This window comes from Lissotriton helveticus, chromosome 4_1 (assembly GCF_964261635.1).
Source record: "Lissotriton helveticus chromosome 4_1, aLisHel1.1, whole genome shotgun sequence".
Classification (NCBI taxonomy): Eukaryota; Metazoa; Chordata; class Amphibia; order Caudata; family Salamandridae; genus Lissotriton; species Lissotriton helveticus.
This window is the reverse complement of record NC_136063.1, coordinates 1,619,859,249-1,619,875,868: the sequence shown is the minus strand read 5'-3', so window position 1 is coordinate 1,619,875,868 and position 16,620 is coordinate 1,619,859,249. Positions and strand designations below refer to the sequence as shown.

At 45.4% G+C, this 16,620-nt stretch overlaps 1 protein-coding gene across 7 annotated transcripts in view; it reads right to left on the bottom strand.

The window, feature by feature from the left end:
• Positions 1-16,620, bottom strand: part of LOC144827620 (uncharacterized) — a 455,727-nt gene that overhangs the window by 131,701 nt on the left and 307,406 nt on the right. For 6 of the 7 annotated variants that reach the window (XM_078685862.1, XM_078685867.1, XM_078685866.1 and 3 more), the window contains one exon: positions 8,903-9,028. The exons of the other annotated variant lie outside the window; for it this stretch is intronic. In XM_078685862.1, the coding sequence (XP_078541988.1) occupies positions 8,903-9,028 (126 nt within the window). The remainder of the gene's footprint in view (positions 1-8,902; positions 9,029-16,620) is intronic. 7 annotated transcript variants of the gene reach the window in all.

Here is a 16,620-nt window from a genome sequence, read left to right as displayed (position 1 = left end):
GTTGGCACTGGGCTCACGCAAAGGACTTCAAGCCTAATTGAGGGGTTATGCGGTTTGTAGAAGTAACTGAGTGGCAGTGCAAACATTTGGGAATGCTTTGAAGGGCAGTCGGGTAGGCGGCCAAATAATGGCTGAACCAGATGGTGTGAAGTAAGGCTAACTACCACACAGTCCCCCTGAATTGATTTTGTGGAGTTCCCCACCCAGGCCACCCTTCTTGCCATTAGAATACACGGTAATACCGCCTCCAACCCCCTCCATATTTGCTGATCCAGTGGTATATCTTTGTGATGAGCTGCTCCGTAGTTTCTTTCTGGGTTGGGTCCAGTTTGGGTACTTTCACCAAAACTATCACATAGGGGCATGCAGCTGGGGGGAGGTCAAGCCTTCGATCACGAGCTTCTGGAGCCCCATTTGCCGGTTCATAATCAAGGCCTCAGGTGGGTGGCACTATAGATTGTATATAGGAACTGGGGGCTCTCCATGGGTTCGGTATATTGCTACAAGGTTGAGTGGGAGGTTGAAGATCTTGCAAAGTCGGAGATTCGGAGTGGCTGTTCAATCCCCCAGCTATCAAACCAACTTGTTGGGAATCCCTTGACTTACGGCCCGCTTTAAAAAAATGTGCTGTCCCAAAAGCTAGTAGAGGTACACTGAAGTGTAACAGGCAAGTAAGGTTTCTAAGGTTGCAAGGGGGGCTCCATCGCCCTTATCCCTGCCTGGTTGGGATTAATCATATCAGTTAAAAAAATCATATCAGTTCGAGTGGGGATTAGGGAGTCTAGGTAAATCTCGATTCTAGGTAGTCTATCTAGGATGGGTTGAACAATAAGAGTGAATGACTGGTCAATTTTAGAAAGTGTGTCGACCACTAAGGGTGAATAGACTGTCTCTGCTCCTTGGGAAGCGGCCCGGTGTGGCTTGATGATTGGTCTTCCACCCGCTTTTTTCCTCTTTACGGGCAGCTCAGGCTGGGCCAATGGCTAGTCGGCTACATTGTCAGCGTGGGAGATTGTGCGTTTTGAACAAGATGGAACTGCTTAGAGTAGTTGAGAGAGAGCTTGGGAGAGAGCTGCCTCCTGGGCCCTCGAGGGGTCAATAGTAGCACACTCATTTGGACAGTCAGAAGATATGTGGTCACCCATAGGTAGTCTATGTTCCACAATCTGGATCTCTTTGTTCAGTGCATCAGAGGCCCTAGTGAGGAAAGCGTCTAAAGTGTTTTATGGCTCACCTCCATTTGTGGTGGAATTCCTTTTTCCCATCTTCTGGTCCGGATCCGGGTCTGATCTGAACTGAAGAGGTGAGAGTACAGGATGTTTGATGGGGGGCCCAGCCCAGCCTCTTTGGGGCGTGAATAGGCCCGCCCTTGGACGGGCACGGCCATGCACTTTCTGCGCTGCCGCATACCTGGGCGAGCTTTAAGCACTTCCTGGTGCGGCGTAAACGGCGGTGGCGGCGAGCAAACCGCTTGGCAGTCTGGGACTTGCAGTTCCTACCCCGGCGGACCACAAACAGCACCAAACGAATACCTCGCTAGAAGGTACTTATGTATAAATAATTATATGCCAATCAGGTATAACCCAAAGTAACCATGTTTAAAGGCGAGAGCACAAGCACTTTAGCACTGGTTAGCAGACCAACAAAAACTAATTCGGCAAACAAATAGGAGTAGTGAAGGCAAAACATTTGGGGGTCACCCTGCAGAGGGGGTCAGGTCAAATACCGTGCTCAAGGAAAAAGAAACTATTTTTTTCAGAAAATATAACCTGATATTTGACCTGTCTTTGAAAGACAGAAAATTCGGCAAGATAACTACAAAATGCAATCCCAAACCAAAATGTAAAGGCCTCTTTATTTATTGCTCTTTTGTGACCCATCAGAAATCAGACCAGTGATTCGCATCCCACAGTTTGAGAAACGCTGGGGTAACTGATTGCCCCAGGAAGTTATGCTGTCACAGGCAGATTCCGAATGTGTCCATGACATTCGAATTGAGTTTGACGGAAGAGGGCTGACCCAAAGACACTGTGTATGAAGAGTTTTTTAATGTTATTTTTATTAGAAAGGTCTGCCAGACAGCAGCACCTGCCAGACTAACCTAAGAGGGTATAGTAAGGATTAGCACATTACAAACCTTCTGCCCCACAGTGTGTTAAAGAAAATAACTTAAAGCAAAATCCTTGGCTACTGTAGTAATATGTACAATTCCATATAAAATAAGAAGTGCCTATAGGTATTAACGTAGTGTAATATAATTCCACCTTCAAGGCCCATTGGCTTTCGCATATGTTTTCCACAATAAATATGCCTTTGTTGTAATTTTTCATAATAAATAGATTGATCCCATTGCATCATCTGATACCAGTCCTTTATACTTCATCATTGTCTCATCACCATAACAAATCAGGCCTACTATATTGATAAGTTTTCACACAAGGAAAAATACTCTTTTTTTTTTTATTTCAAAATATTTTTATTGAAAATAAATTTTACATATCCATAGAAAAAAACATTCTTAATACTTGTACTGGTCTTGCAAGATTGCGGCCTGGCGGGGCCTGAGAGAGGAAAAGGAAGAGGGAAAGAAAAGAGAAGGGGGGGGGGGGATATCGTTCCAAGTATGCGTCGAGAGCTTCCCACATGTTCTCCTTGGCCGTATGATTTGCCGCCTTTTGCTTGGCGGTGATATTATCTGCCCCCCGGAGGAAGGTTACCCAGTTGAACCAGCGCTTGAAAGTGGCTTTGCTGGTGTCCTTCCAGTTACCCAAAATCGTTTTCACTGCAGCCGTTAGAAGTACATCGACCAGGTCTCGTACTTCTTTGGACTGGAGTTCTGTTGCTAGAAAGGCAGTGGCTATCCCCGCTAGTCCTCTTTGTATCTTGCTTCCCGTTATTGTGTCTATGACGTTATAGACCTTGCCCCAGAAAGCTTTGACTTTGGTGCACTCGTATAACATGTGAGATAGATCTCCCGTGGCCATCTGGCAGTTCCAACATGTGCTGCTCTCACTGGCTCCAACCCTCCCCAGTTTCGCTGGTGTCCAGTGCAACCTGTGGAGTAGCCAATATTTGGTTTGTGCTAGCTGTGGTGTGATTTTGTTTTTGGACGCTGTCGTCCATAGTTTGGCTCTTTCTACTTCGCTCAGCTGTCTCTGTATGGTCTCCTCCCAGAATGCCAGCATCTTGTTGTTTAGGGTTGTGGTGCGTGGTGTAATTAGCTTGTAGATTTGTGCTGTTTGGTGGCCCGTCTTGTTTAAGTTTTGCGCGTATTGTATGATGGTGGGTGTTTGTTTCGTTAGTCCTGCTTTGGTGACAGCTGCTTTTATTTTGAGGAATTCGTAGAACTCCTTGTTAGGTAGGGAGGTTGTCTGCTGTAGTGCTGTGTAGGCGAGTGGGTTGTTCCCTGCCTCTAGTTGCGAAGGCGTAGTGATGCCTCTGCTTCGCCATACCTCGCTATCTAGTGTTTTCCCTTTGTAAGTGACTTTGGTGTTATGCCACAGAGATTCCCATTTGGTGCCTTTGATACTCACTGCCATTTCCCTGTCTACTCTTAGCAGCGCTATCTTTGTGTTGTGAATTATTGCGTTTTTGGCTTCTGGGTGCTTGTGGGCCGTGAGGGCCATAATTGGGTCTGCGCCACCCAGAATACGCCTTTCCAGGTCCAGCCATACCGGCATATAGTCTGGCGTGGGGGCAATCCAGTGTAGTCCCTGTTTGGCAAGGGACGCCTTCTGGAAGGCTTTGTAGTTTGTGAGGTTCAGTCCGCCATGTTCTTTTCTGAGTCTGAGTTTCGCTAGGCTCATTCTTGGTTTTTTCCCTCCCCAGAGGAACATGTTGATGCTTTTGTCTAGGCGTTTGTGGAATTCGGATGTGAGTGTGAGAGGCAGCATGGAGAGCAGGTAGTTTAGCATGGGGGTGACCATCATCTTTATTGTTTCGATCCTTCCCCACCAGCTTATGAATTTGGGGCCCCATGTGTCTAGCTTGGACTTAATTTTTTTTAGCATCGCTTCCTCGTTATGGTCCAGTGTCGCTCTTAAGTCCCTACCAAAGAGGAGGCCTAGGTATAAAAACCTATGCGCCAAACTCTCACTAGCGGACCCATGGCGGCTACAAAACCCGAGTGCCAGAGAATACACTTTCTACTCGCACCCCCACAACTCATACAGCAGGATAGACTACATACTCATGTCCAACACACACACACACCTGACTGATACTACGGAAATAGGACCCATCACAATTTCGGACCACGCACACATATCCCTTTCCCTGAGTGGCAAGCATAACGAAACACCGAGCAGGAGATGGCGCCTTAACAGTGACATACTCGAAAACCCTGCCAACATCACAGAAATAGAGGAAGCGATCAAAGAATATCTCCAATTTAATGACACAGCAGACACAGGGGCAGCGACACTATGGGATGCGCTTAAAGCAACAATAAGAGGGAGACTCATAAACATCAAAGCACGCATGAACAGGGGCAGAAACAAGAAAATTAAGGAACTGGAGGAGCAGATCAAGGGGTTAGAAAGGAACCACACGGCCAACCTAACAGACAGGAATACACTCACAACGCTAACAAAGAAAAAATATGAGCTAAACAGAATCCTAAGCGAGAGAGCATCCACGTGGATCAACAAATACAAAGGAAAAATACTCTTTATCAGCGGAAATGGCAACTGCTGTCCAATCAAGATCTGTACTCAAAGGAATCAACATTTGGGTGAAGCCAAAGTGCCTTTTCAGTAGCCATAAAATTACAAATATGTACAAAACTACAGTTGACAAAACAATATGCAACCTTGCTAAGATGGTATAGCAAGGATTTTCAAAGTGATATCTAACACAAGGGTTGTCATAGGGTGTATCAACACCAAAACCCCTGCCTATTATGATAATCTGTGACCTTCTACAAAAGGCCTGCTTACAAGCTTTAAAAGAGTGTAATTTCAAACCATCCCTAAAAATGACTTAGGCTTGAACATATATTTTTCTCAATAAATAAGTTACACCTATGGCCTGTGCCATAAATTTTCATAATAAACAGTGCAGGCCTATGGTCTTATCAATGGCTGGTCACCATAACCAACTAAATCCTGCTGTGTTGAGCATAATCTTTCTCACACTGCAACAAAGTGCAATACAAGCACTCTTTTTCAGTGGAAGCACACAACGTCTGCCCAATGAAAATCTGTAGTGAAAGAAAACAACATTTTTGTGGGTATGAAACCCCTCTCTTCTTAACCGCTTCGCTGTGGCCGGAATTCCCCTGCGGTGCTGGGGAATTCCATGCGTGCGCGGTTCGGACGGTCCCCGGCCGTCCTCCACACACACCCACCATGACGTCAGACGGCAGGGGGCCGTCCGACGCAAGGAAGTGGTTAAAGAACTATTTTTGTTGATCACACGAGGTCATGTGATAGCGGTGCTGTCACGCCAGACCTAAATAAAAAGGACTAATGTATGTTGGCAATACTAGTTACATCTGTATATTAAAAGAGGCCCTGGATTTGGAGGTTCCTGGATTCTTTGTGAACATGACAGTTGTGGGAGATGGGTGTTGTGAGGGATTTCTGTGTGAATGAGACTTTTGCAAATCTGGTCATGTTGGGTATGTATTATCCAGTGGCACTTCCTGCCTTTCCTTTAACACCCAGAGACTGTGACTATCCGAGACCAGGACTGACAGAACACAGAGACTGCTTAAAAGGTAGGGCTGTTAAAATCTGAGAGATCCCTGTGCCTGCGTTGTATGGTCTGGGCTGAGAGCTCAGCTGTTGACAGACAATTACATGAAGAACACTAGAGAGGGGCTCCACCCACAATTGGGCGTCAGGAGTGCATGTTTTGATTGGGCAGAAGTTGTGTGCTTCCACACAAAAAGGTGCGTGCCCTTTATGCAGCTGCAATCATTTTGTTTATTTATCCAGCTGCCAGAGCTAGGGGCACATGCATGACATTGTAAAGCAATTAACGTTTCTTAAATCACTAGAAAAATTATAATGCTTTTCTCTGGCAGCAGCACAGATGGGAGGTGTGTAATCGTTAACCTAATTGGATGTTTAGGTCTGGCATGAAAGCTCAACTGTCACCTGACCTTTTAACCTTAACCAATATTCTAAATTGCTTTGCTTCTACATAAATACATACTGAATCCCATGCTATTCAGTTTTAATACTTCACATTGCAATACAACATTACTCTAAAGCGATACCTATTGGCATTGACAATGCTTGTTCATTTTGATGTCCAATAATATTCTTTCTTTCTTTGTCAGGTGTGTATAGACTTTAACTACATGATCTAAATATTTTGCTTTCAAACGAATGGAAGTAAATATTTGCATTTTCACCTTAAACGAAGTTAAAGAAAGGGCAATTAATTTGTAATGTCACATCTATGTGTGGGTTCTACTGATTTCCATCCTTTATGTCATATGTTTAAAATGTAAAGACACTTCCTCCTAGGTGTGATTATTTAGCCGCATAAGGGGCATTGTGGTGCATGACCAGTTCAGAAACCAGCTGTCAAATCTTGACTGTACATTTAACTTTGACCCCCGTATAGTGCTAAGCTTCATTTTGGCTAGGCTTGAGCTATAGAAATATCACATACATAAATATAATTGGCAATCTCATTGCTCTGGCCCAGTGCCCTCACTTTACTGTAAAAAGACGCACCTGGCCTTTTTAATGGACTGTGTTCTCAACCAAAAACTTCCTGGTGAAAAAAACCAACCCTAACCAAGGTTGCCACCTGGCCAGTTTTCTACCATCTTTAAGGGCATTTTAATGTCTCTGCTGGTACAAATATATATGGTAATTTACCTAAAGTAGCATTTTTAGCTCTTATCTGTACTCAGTTTAAACAGCAAATATAAACGGACTTTGAAATGTGTTCTAGAGCTGCGTTAACGATCCCTGACTAATAATTAAAGTAAACGAAGGCAGAAAAAGTCATTTTAGAAATACATATGATTTTGTTTAAAGTCCTATTTAGTATCATGTCCGGGCCTTTGCAAACACTTAAAACAACAACAAATGGCCGGAATTTTTCTCTTGGAAAGGTTACACACCTAGCCCTAAGTCTGATCACTATACTCATAAACTCTTATTTTATAGTGTCACCAAAGGAACCAGAGGCTTTCTGGCCTTTTGTCAATGCCTTTAATTGTGTACTCATGATGGGTACTTGAGGTTACATGAGAAACAATGATCTTCATGGATGGAATACGCCATTCCTTTATCAGCACCATCATTCGATCCAGGTTAAAAATGTTGCCCAATGGGGTAGGTATAAGATACGCAGTCACATCACTTTTGTGCAACCTGAAAGGGCACTTATGCTTACCAGTGAAGGCTTGACTTGTATAGTTTTGAGCGGTTTTAGGTCTGAAAAAAAGTTTTAAGAAAGGGAGCCAGGAGGTTAAAAACTTCTACTGCAATCTAGGGGAAACTTTGACTGCCTGGCTTTTTTCACTCGTCCCAAAAAATATTGGTGGCTCCAAAAGAATATTTATGGAGTTCGAAGGATATTCGTTCTTTTAATTTTCTTCCCTTTAGTCCAAATTTTGTTCCAGAAAGTGCTCAGTCCCAGGCAGTTAAAAAATCCACACTTCAATCAATTTGCCTTGTTCTTTCTCTGTAATTCTTTTTTTTAAAAAAAAGCAATTACACTGGGGTACAATATTTTGAAGATTCACAGTCATATTTAGGACTCTTACAGATAATACTTATAGAAACTCTTAAGCAATTTAGTTATATAGTTCAGTTTGAATATGTGGATGCCTGGTGTGCTCGTCAAAAAACAACCCGTCGTCATGTTGCAAGGGGGGATTGTTTATGTGCAGGAAGGGACACCTTCCTGCACATAAACAATCAATAATGATGCATGTGCGCTGCGTATTAGGGTGACCAGAATTTGTAAGCCAAAAACCTGGACTTTTCACTAAAATAGAAGGACTACAGTTTTACTTAAAGCCAACGCACATAATGACAGTGCTCCTCAGCAGCGAATTACAGAACAGGCAGTTAGAACATACATAAAATGCCATTTTTAAACCCAGAAGCTTGCCTGGTAATTAAATTACTTTCTTGAAACAACTGCTAACTATTCCTGCTTTGTAAAACCTAAAAATGCACCTATGCAGTTATCAGCTAACCCTCTCTAAAAACCGGGATATGAGCTAAATTTCCTGAAATCTCCTGGGACAGCTGGTGAAAAACGGGGACCGTCCTGGCAAATCCGGGATGCCTGGTCACCCTACTGCGTAGGCGAGACCAAAAAAAGGGAACCAGAAGCGAGTGTGGAAAGTTTCACTGCTTTGTGGAAAGGGGCACCGACATCTGACAAGTAAAATGTCCTTTAAAGCAACTAAGTAAATGTTCAGGTGATTGCACTAAAGCAGCGGTTCTTAACCTTTTGACTTCTGTGAACCCCAAATGAATTATTACTGGAATCTGGGGATCCCAACTCAGTCATTGAGAGCCAGGAGTCCCCAGTCTCAGCAATTTCTATTATTTCAACTTCAAAACAATACACAGAAATATTGAGACAACTATAAACCCAACAAATGCTCGCATACTGAAATATTTTGCTTAACTTACATTCAAGTATAGAAAAGGTTTTGAAATGTTCAATTATCCTTCTTTATTCGTCCATACCTCAGTGATTTTAATTTATTGACTTTAATAATATTACATTTTGTAAAACAGTCACTGAACCCCTGAGCCCCCGCGGACCCCCAGGGGTCTTCTGACCCAAAGACCCGCTGTCCTAAAGGGCAGCAAGACTTCGATGCTGTACAGGTTCACTCATGACATAGAAAGGCTTCGTGATCTTTTGTAGCGCCAAACAAAGTTAACCACACTAGGACTCTTGATGCAATACTTACAGAGGCAGTATCATGAACATATGGGTCATCGAGTGTTCCGTATAATGAAAACTCCAAAATATAAAATATGATTCCGGCTATTGCAACTAAAATGCTGATGATGGTGGCCGCAAATGCGAAAACTTCCTACAGTGGGAAAAAAAATACCAGAATCAGTGCTGTAAATAGAAAAAGTTTACTCCCAGCGCCTATCAGTTGGAGGCAAAGAGGAGTCAAGAGCAAAGCCTTGGGGAGCAGCATCTTATATATATGATTTTTTTTAAAACTCTGCTCTCAATGTAATTGGCAACAAGGCAATTGAGATAATCTGTTCTGGCTTACTTGATTGAAAATAAACAGACTACATTTTAAAATATGTTTCTTTGGTTAAGGAAATGCTATAGAGATTTTAGTTTGCACAGCAAGCTCCAGGGTAAAATAGCAGTGAGATAACTCTATTGGGTACTACAGTTATTGGCGAGATCTATGTGCTGTATAGTCACAGATTGCGTCATTATAAGATAGCACAGAGGCTTAAGGTGCGTTCTGCAAAATACAGTTGATAGCACACAGATAGCTAATTTGTATTTTATGTGGATAGCTCAGTGGCCCACTGCTTTTGGTGCAGAGTGTTGCGATTCCACTCACCTGAAAGCCAGGGGCAGCGGAAACGGAGATAGTCCTCTCTCTCACCTACAGACCACCCCTCCACGCTAATTATGTAGCACAGGCGGTTGGTCCCAAGGGGAACAGGGAGAGGGAGGGATGCCACAAACGTGGGAGAAGTAGTCAACCCTATAGGACTACGGGTACACTCGTGAAAAGGACCAGGACATGGGAAGGGGTTGGTCTCATGTCTTTGAGACTGTGGACGTCGCCATTTTCTGGAAAACACAATACACCCAGGACAGGTGAGTAACTGGAAAACCTAAACCACTTGGAAGAAGACATTATCATTTTCCTTTTATATCCCCTCTGCTCCCTCCCTTCTCTTTCTCTGTTTAGGGAGACTACTCATCATCCAACATCCAGGGAAGGTAAAGGAGGTGAGTAGGGGACTTCCCCAATTGCAGATCATAGGAGACAGGTGCCCAAGGCAGGAAAGAAGTAGACACAGCGAGAAGTCCAGTGAATGACCAACACAGCACCTACGGCTGGACTTGGCAGCTCCCACAAGAGAAAAATAATACCTCACTACAACGTAGGTCTAATAGTCCAAAGGACAGTGCACTGACCTCAATAAACCTATAAATAAATAAAGTCACCTACTGCTTGAAGAAGGATCATAGGTATCATGAAGGAACAAAAATAGATCACCAATTCCGGTGTGTAGCCATGTTCTTGGTAGGGCAACCAAACAGGATATGAGTGGGGTGGTGAGCGGATGAGCGTCCAGCTCACATAAAGGATCAGGATAGAACTATACCGGTAGTTCCAGCATTGGAAAAGTGGGAATCCACGAGGGAACCGCTCCTGCAGGTTCTCCTCTGTATCCGGACTGCTGAGGTCTCGAATAAAATATTCCCTGAGGCACCACTCCTGTAGTCCTCACAATGACAATCCCAGTGTGCCCCACGGAACGCCGAAAGCACAAGCTGAAGAGCCGCAGGTAACCGCTCCTGCGGTTACCTGCAAGGTAGAACGCGGAGCACGGCTGGTAGCCAACTCACCAGCTGCTAATTAAAGAGGCACCACTCCTGTGGTCCTCTCATGAGAAGTGCGGCTCAATGAGGCAAAACAAGGAAGCTGAAAGTAAAGGTAACTGCTCCAGCGGTCCCCGTCAAGAAGTAGGGTGAACGCAGCCGATTGCCGCTCACTCCTGAAGCCTAGTAACTGTTTGGGTCTTTCTCCTTAGACCCAGAAGGTAATCATTTAAGCCAAGTGGCTGGTAATGGGAGACACCCATTTTTATAGGCGCACGTCTCCCACATGACAGGGGGCGTGTAGCCGGAAAGGGAAATGCTGTACGCTCGCAGGAGGACAAGTGTTCGTGGAAAGGCGTGGGGAGAAAAAGGCAGGGATGGGTACAAGAAATGCCCCATGATCAGCAGCTTAAGGGGAGTGTCCCCGGGTATGCTGCTACGCTACTGCAACCCACCTAGAATGGAAAAAAACATGCTAGGGAACTGCCTGTGATCCGTAGAAGCCCCTGGGACCTGCACTCAAGGTGGTAACACAGCGATTCTTGTGTTACCCGCAAATCACACGATACCACTCTTTGCAGGGGTGGTAAGGGCTCAGAAAATAGGGCTGGGCACCAAAATAAAAGTGACCCCCATTAGTGAACCAGATAGCTAAAAAACAGGCCGGTCTTTGTAATTTTGGTGGGCCTGGCCTGGCAAGATGGCCGAGTTGACGTGTCTCTCGGCTCTCCCATCAGCCCATTAATAATCAAACATAATTCCTGCTTAACTGAGCTATAAACTACCCTCTGGAACAGTGGATAGCATTCAGCTGCATTCCTGGCAACTACTTGTGGGGATAATACAGGACCCGGTAAGAAGCTTGCGGGTGAAAAAGGACAATACAGAAATGTAACCCTGATTCGGCCACCATCTTTTGGGATGGGCCTCGGAGCAGATCGAGAGCAGAGCCGAATTCAGAATATGAGCTATGCTGCCTACTGACTCGAGAAGTGAAGCGGTGGCTACCCGGCCGGGAGACCGTGCCAAGGGACAGAAACTGCCAGTGGATTGACTTGTGGGGCGGGTGAAAGTGGAGCGACGCCACAGATATTCAGCGGCGGAAGCCAACAGTCCGGGCCGTCAAGAAGGTGAGAACCGGGTTCTTGTCTAAGCAGTGACTGATCGCTGCTCTGAGACTGCGGCGGACGGCCCAGGGCTTGGAAATAAAGAGATGACCCGTGGAGTGCTCTGATCAGTCTGGGCGGTGCCTGAGGTCGACTAGTGCTGCAGGAGACCTGGACAAGGCCGGAAAGGGTGTGACAGAACATTGCCCCAGGAACCAACTGTGTGCGGAGCCGGATGTAATCCCGGAGGGAGCTTGGGGAAGCTGAGGCCTGAACTCCGGCAGCATGGTCAGAGGGAGAGAAGACCCACGGTATGCCGGCAATTGAGGGAACACTACTGAGGGGTAGCAACAAAGGGATTGAATAGGCCTGATTGGCCCAGCCGCAGTAAAACCAGGGGGTGAGGTGTATCACCGGACCAAATTTCCTGCAGAGCATACAAGATCTTGAAGGCACAAAGAGGGAGTGAAGGCACTGGAGGAGGGAACTAACAACCCCGAAAATCGGACAGCCAGGATTCAGATACCTGTCCCGATCTGGGCCCAATTCTCCCTAAAACGGACACTTAACATCTACGGTAGGTAAAAAGAGGTCTACAGTGCCAGGGCATGTGCATACTATACAAGGTGCACATTGGTGTGGGCAACGCAAAACACTTTAAAATCTAACTATATAGTTAAAGAAGTGGGGAACTGTATGCCTCAAAATAATATTTCAAAATAAGCGTAACTGCTTCCGCTGGATCATGAGATGCAAATAGATCCCCCAGCAGAGCAAGAACAGAACCTGCAGGAGATGGAGAACCCCTCTCCCACTATGGCAACCCATACATACCACTCACACTAAAATGGTGCGTTAAATAGACTCAGTGGCTATTGAGGTAAATTTCCTCCAATGAGACCTCCGTAAAGTAACAGATAGTGTCACTACAAATGATCAAGCAATAACTACCATGCAAAAGGAAGTCTGCACACTGCGGGATACGGTCACAGAACTCCAAAGAAAGGTGACCCATCTGGATGAGCGGGCAGAGTACTCAGAAGGGAGGTCACGTAGAAACAACCTATAATTCCTGGGATTCCCCGAAAAGGCAGAGGGCCTCTCTGCAGAACTTTTCTTGGAGGAATGGATTAACGTCACAGTGGCTCCGAAGAGTTAGTCAAAGTTTTTTACTGTTGAGAGAGTGCACAGGGCGCTTGGGCCCCACCCAGGCCGGGAGCACCACCCAGAGCGATCATTGCAAGATTCCTCAACTTCAGGGATCGCGACACCATTTTGCAAATGACACATAAAGGATGGCCTATTAAGTTTGGAGGACACCAGATCTCAATCTATTCAGACTATACCCAATGCGCACAGGATCAAAGAAAGTCCATTTTGGTGGTAAAACGTTGTCTTAGAGACTTAGGGGCAGATTCACAGAACTAATCTGAGATAAAATCCTAAACTTACTACTTTTGATATTCACAGAAGGCATTTCGTAGTAGTAAAGTTAGGAGTCCTAACTTTACTACTACTAAACTGGGATGAAATCCTAAACTTACTACTTTTGGTATTCATAGAAGGCATTTAGTAGTAGTAAAGTTAGGAGTCCTAACTTTACTAGTAAGTTTAGGAGTTTATCGCAGATTAATTCTGTGAATCGCCCCCCCTATGCCTAAAGTACAGACTCCTTTTTCCAGCTAAGTTCTGAGTCGAGAATGAGGGGAATACTCCGTTTTTTTTTCTCAGAAGCAGAGGTCAGTGAGTGGCTGGATATCCAAGGATATTCAGAGAGCGGGATGGCATTGTTGAGGAACCAATCGCGAAATGAGTATTCGGGACGTCCCCTGAGAGATAAAAGAGCACAAGGTAATCGAAAGCCCGCTGCCGGAAAACGTGGCCTGGGGTGGATCAGGGTCTGCCAGGATGGCACACTACAACTGTCGGAAACAGACCCGGAGCTGAGGGACTTCTATAAGGCACAGTTGCTAGGTAGTGGCCGTCAAGAAGAGGAGGGAGACTAGGAAGCAGAACTCAATCCGTATTACTGTTACAGACCCGACGCTGGTTCCTGATAAGTATTCAATTGTTTATTACTAGAAGATGACTGGAATCATCCCCTATTATAGACAGAGAAAAAGTGATAACAGTAATGTTTATGATATATGGAATTGAGTATATCTGGAACTCAGGATATGGGCATTGAAAGGGGGCGTTGCCTCCCCCCCCAGAGGTGGACAAAAAATGGGGGGCTAGAGGTATGTCCTCGCACCTCACTGAATAGTCTACCACTAGCATAGCGAAGAGATTTCTATAACATAGTTGTGTTGTTTTCTATCGTTCAATTTAAAGGGGTAATAGGGCAGAAAAAGCATGTCCTTGTCCTGTCCATGTTACAATGGGTGGGGGGTAATCTTTGTTGTTGGGGAAGGATTGGAGATGTTACCTCTGCCCGCTTATAAATTCAAGGAATGAATGACGATGTCCAGGTTTCATGAATACCAATGGAAATGTTACAGTGGATGGTTAAGAAGCTGGGGTGGAATACAGACGTACAAAAGATGGCAACCACTGTACAAAAGCTCATCTCATGGAATGTAAATGGGATAGCAGCCTTTCAAAAGCGTAGGAGGTTATTTGAATATTTGAAGCATTATAAAGTGACCATAGCATGTCTATAGGAGATGCATTTTTGGGGATACCCTCTACCTTGTCTAAAACGCTTAAGAGAGGGAAGATGTATGCCACATCATACTTGAGATTGGCAAGGGGGGTCCTAACCTGGGTGGCCCCAGGTGCTCCATTCAATTCCAGCACCACCTAGTGGAACCGGGTGGAGGATAGTCACTCTGCACCGTAGATTTGATGGCAAGGAAACCTGTATTATTAATGGGTACGCCCACAATAATGACAGTCCCTCGTTTTTTTCTAATATAATAAAGATGGCTGCCCCCTTTATGGGAGCGTTTGTATTAATGGCAGGGAACGTTAATGGTGTCCTGGATGGTGATATGGACGGTGAACCCCCAAAGTCTTGCACTAAACCCCAGATGACAGAGACCCTATGGGACATTATAGAAGGTATACAACTGGTGGATATGAGGCGCCAGAGGCATCCGACAACGTGCCAATTTTCCTGATACTCTCTGGCCTCGGGGACATTTAGTCAACTAGTCCATTGGTTCCTCTTCGTGGAATTATGACCTGATGTGGGGGGAATAACATCTACCCAGGTACTTATCCGATCACTCGCCGGTACTGTTAAGCCTAAAAAGGACGGGAACCTACCCTGCCATTCCCCTGTGGGGGCTTAGGACTGAAGCCCTATCGGACCCCCCCCATTTGCGGCCACACTACTGACAACCCTAGAAGATACTTTGAGGACAATTGGGGGTCCGCTTCAACATGAGAGCTTGAATCCAAGGTCATGAAGGTAGATATTAGGGTGGAATTAATTAAAAACAACATATGGGGTTCGTCAACAACTTGAAAAAGATTTAGCCAAATGGGAGGAGGAACTGGGAAATCTGGAAAGGGACCTTCCAGGAGCCCCCCACAAAATGGAGGATTGGAGGGTAGCACGAAAACACCTACTAACAGACTTACATAGACTAGAAAAATATGTGTATTTCAGGAGCCGACAAAGACTGCACATGGAAGGGGACAAGGCGGGAGCCCTGTTGGCCCATTTGATTAAACATGAATCGGACATTACCCCTGTAGTGCAGCTTAAGGACAGAAACAGTAACATGGCTCTCTCGCAGGCTGCAGCTGTGGTTGTTCTGGCTGATCACCTTTAGCAGATGCATGCCTGCGCACACCTGCACAAATTCAAAATTACCTAGACTCGCTAGAGCTACCGCAGTTAGAAGGGGAGGCTGGAGAGGCCCTGAATACTTAAATCCACGGAGAGGAGGTTATCCTGGCTATCCAAAGACTAAATACACCCAAGAGCCCGGGGGCCAATGGGCTTACTGCTGAGTTTTATCAGAGGTTCGCTCGCAACTAGCGGACCACTTGGTGGAGGTCTATAATGAGGTGTTGGTGCGGGGTGTACTCCCACCGACTATGAGAGAGGCCTTAGTGGTCATGATACCAAAAACAGACTAGGACCCTTTGTTAGCCAACTCTTACAGACCTATATCATTACTTAATGTAGATGTCAAAATACTTAGTGGGGGCATAGTGGCGTGACTGCTCCCCGGAATCCCCCATATTGTTCTCCCAGATCAGGCGGGCTTTGTTCCTAAACATAACACTACTCATAATTTAAGGAGACTAACACATGTCTGGCACTCTCCATGCCTGATGGAAGATGACTACGCCCTCGCATTACTAGACATAGAACAGGCTTTTGACTCTGTGTAATGGCCTCATCTGTGGCAAGTCCTCCGTAAAGTAGGGGCTCAGGGAGAGTTTCCTAAATGGGTGCAGTTGCTTTATAAAGCCCCTGTGGCGCAGATCAGAGTGGGGTATCCTTGGTATCTAGGCAGGTCGAACTGTGTAGAGGTTCTCACCAGGGATGACTGCTCTCTCCGCTACTATTCGCAAAAGCGATGGAGCCACTATCTGTGGCTTTGCAGGGGGTTAGGAGAGTGGGTGGTCCAGCTAGGTGACACTAGTCACGTGGTATGCCTGTATGCCGATGATACCCAGATCTGTCTCCGCCAACCAACAACATCAGTGTCATTGCTTCTTGCAGAGGTGAAGAGATTTGGTGTGGTGTCTGGACTCCGGATTACCCAGAGAAAGTCCAAACTAATCCCCATTGGGAAATTAGCGAGGGTCCCACGGGCAGAACTCCTTAAAGATGAACTACCATGGATGGGTGAAGGGGAGAGACACCTAGGTATAAGGCTGGGAAGCTCACTTTCCAGGTACTTTGTTCTCAATATTGACAGAGTGATCGAGGGACTACAGGGGCTATATAAGGTTCTGGTGGGACTTGCCATTGTCACTCATGGGTCAAATCACTACAATCAAAATGATTATCCTTTCTAGGTGCTTG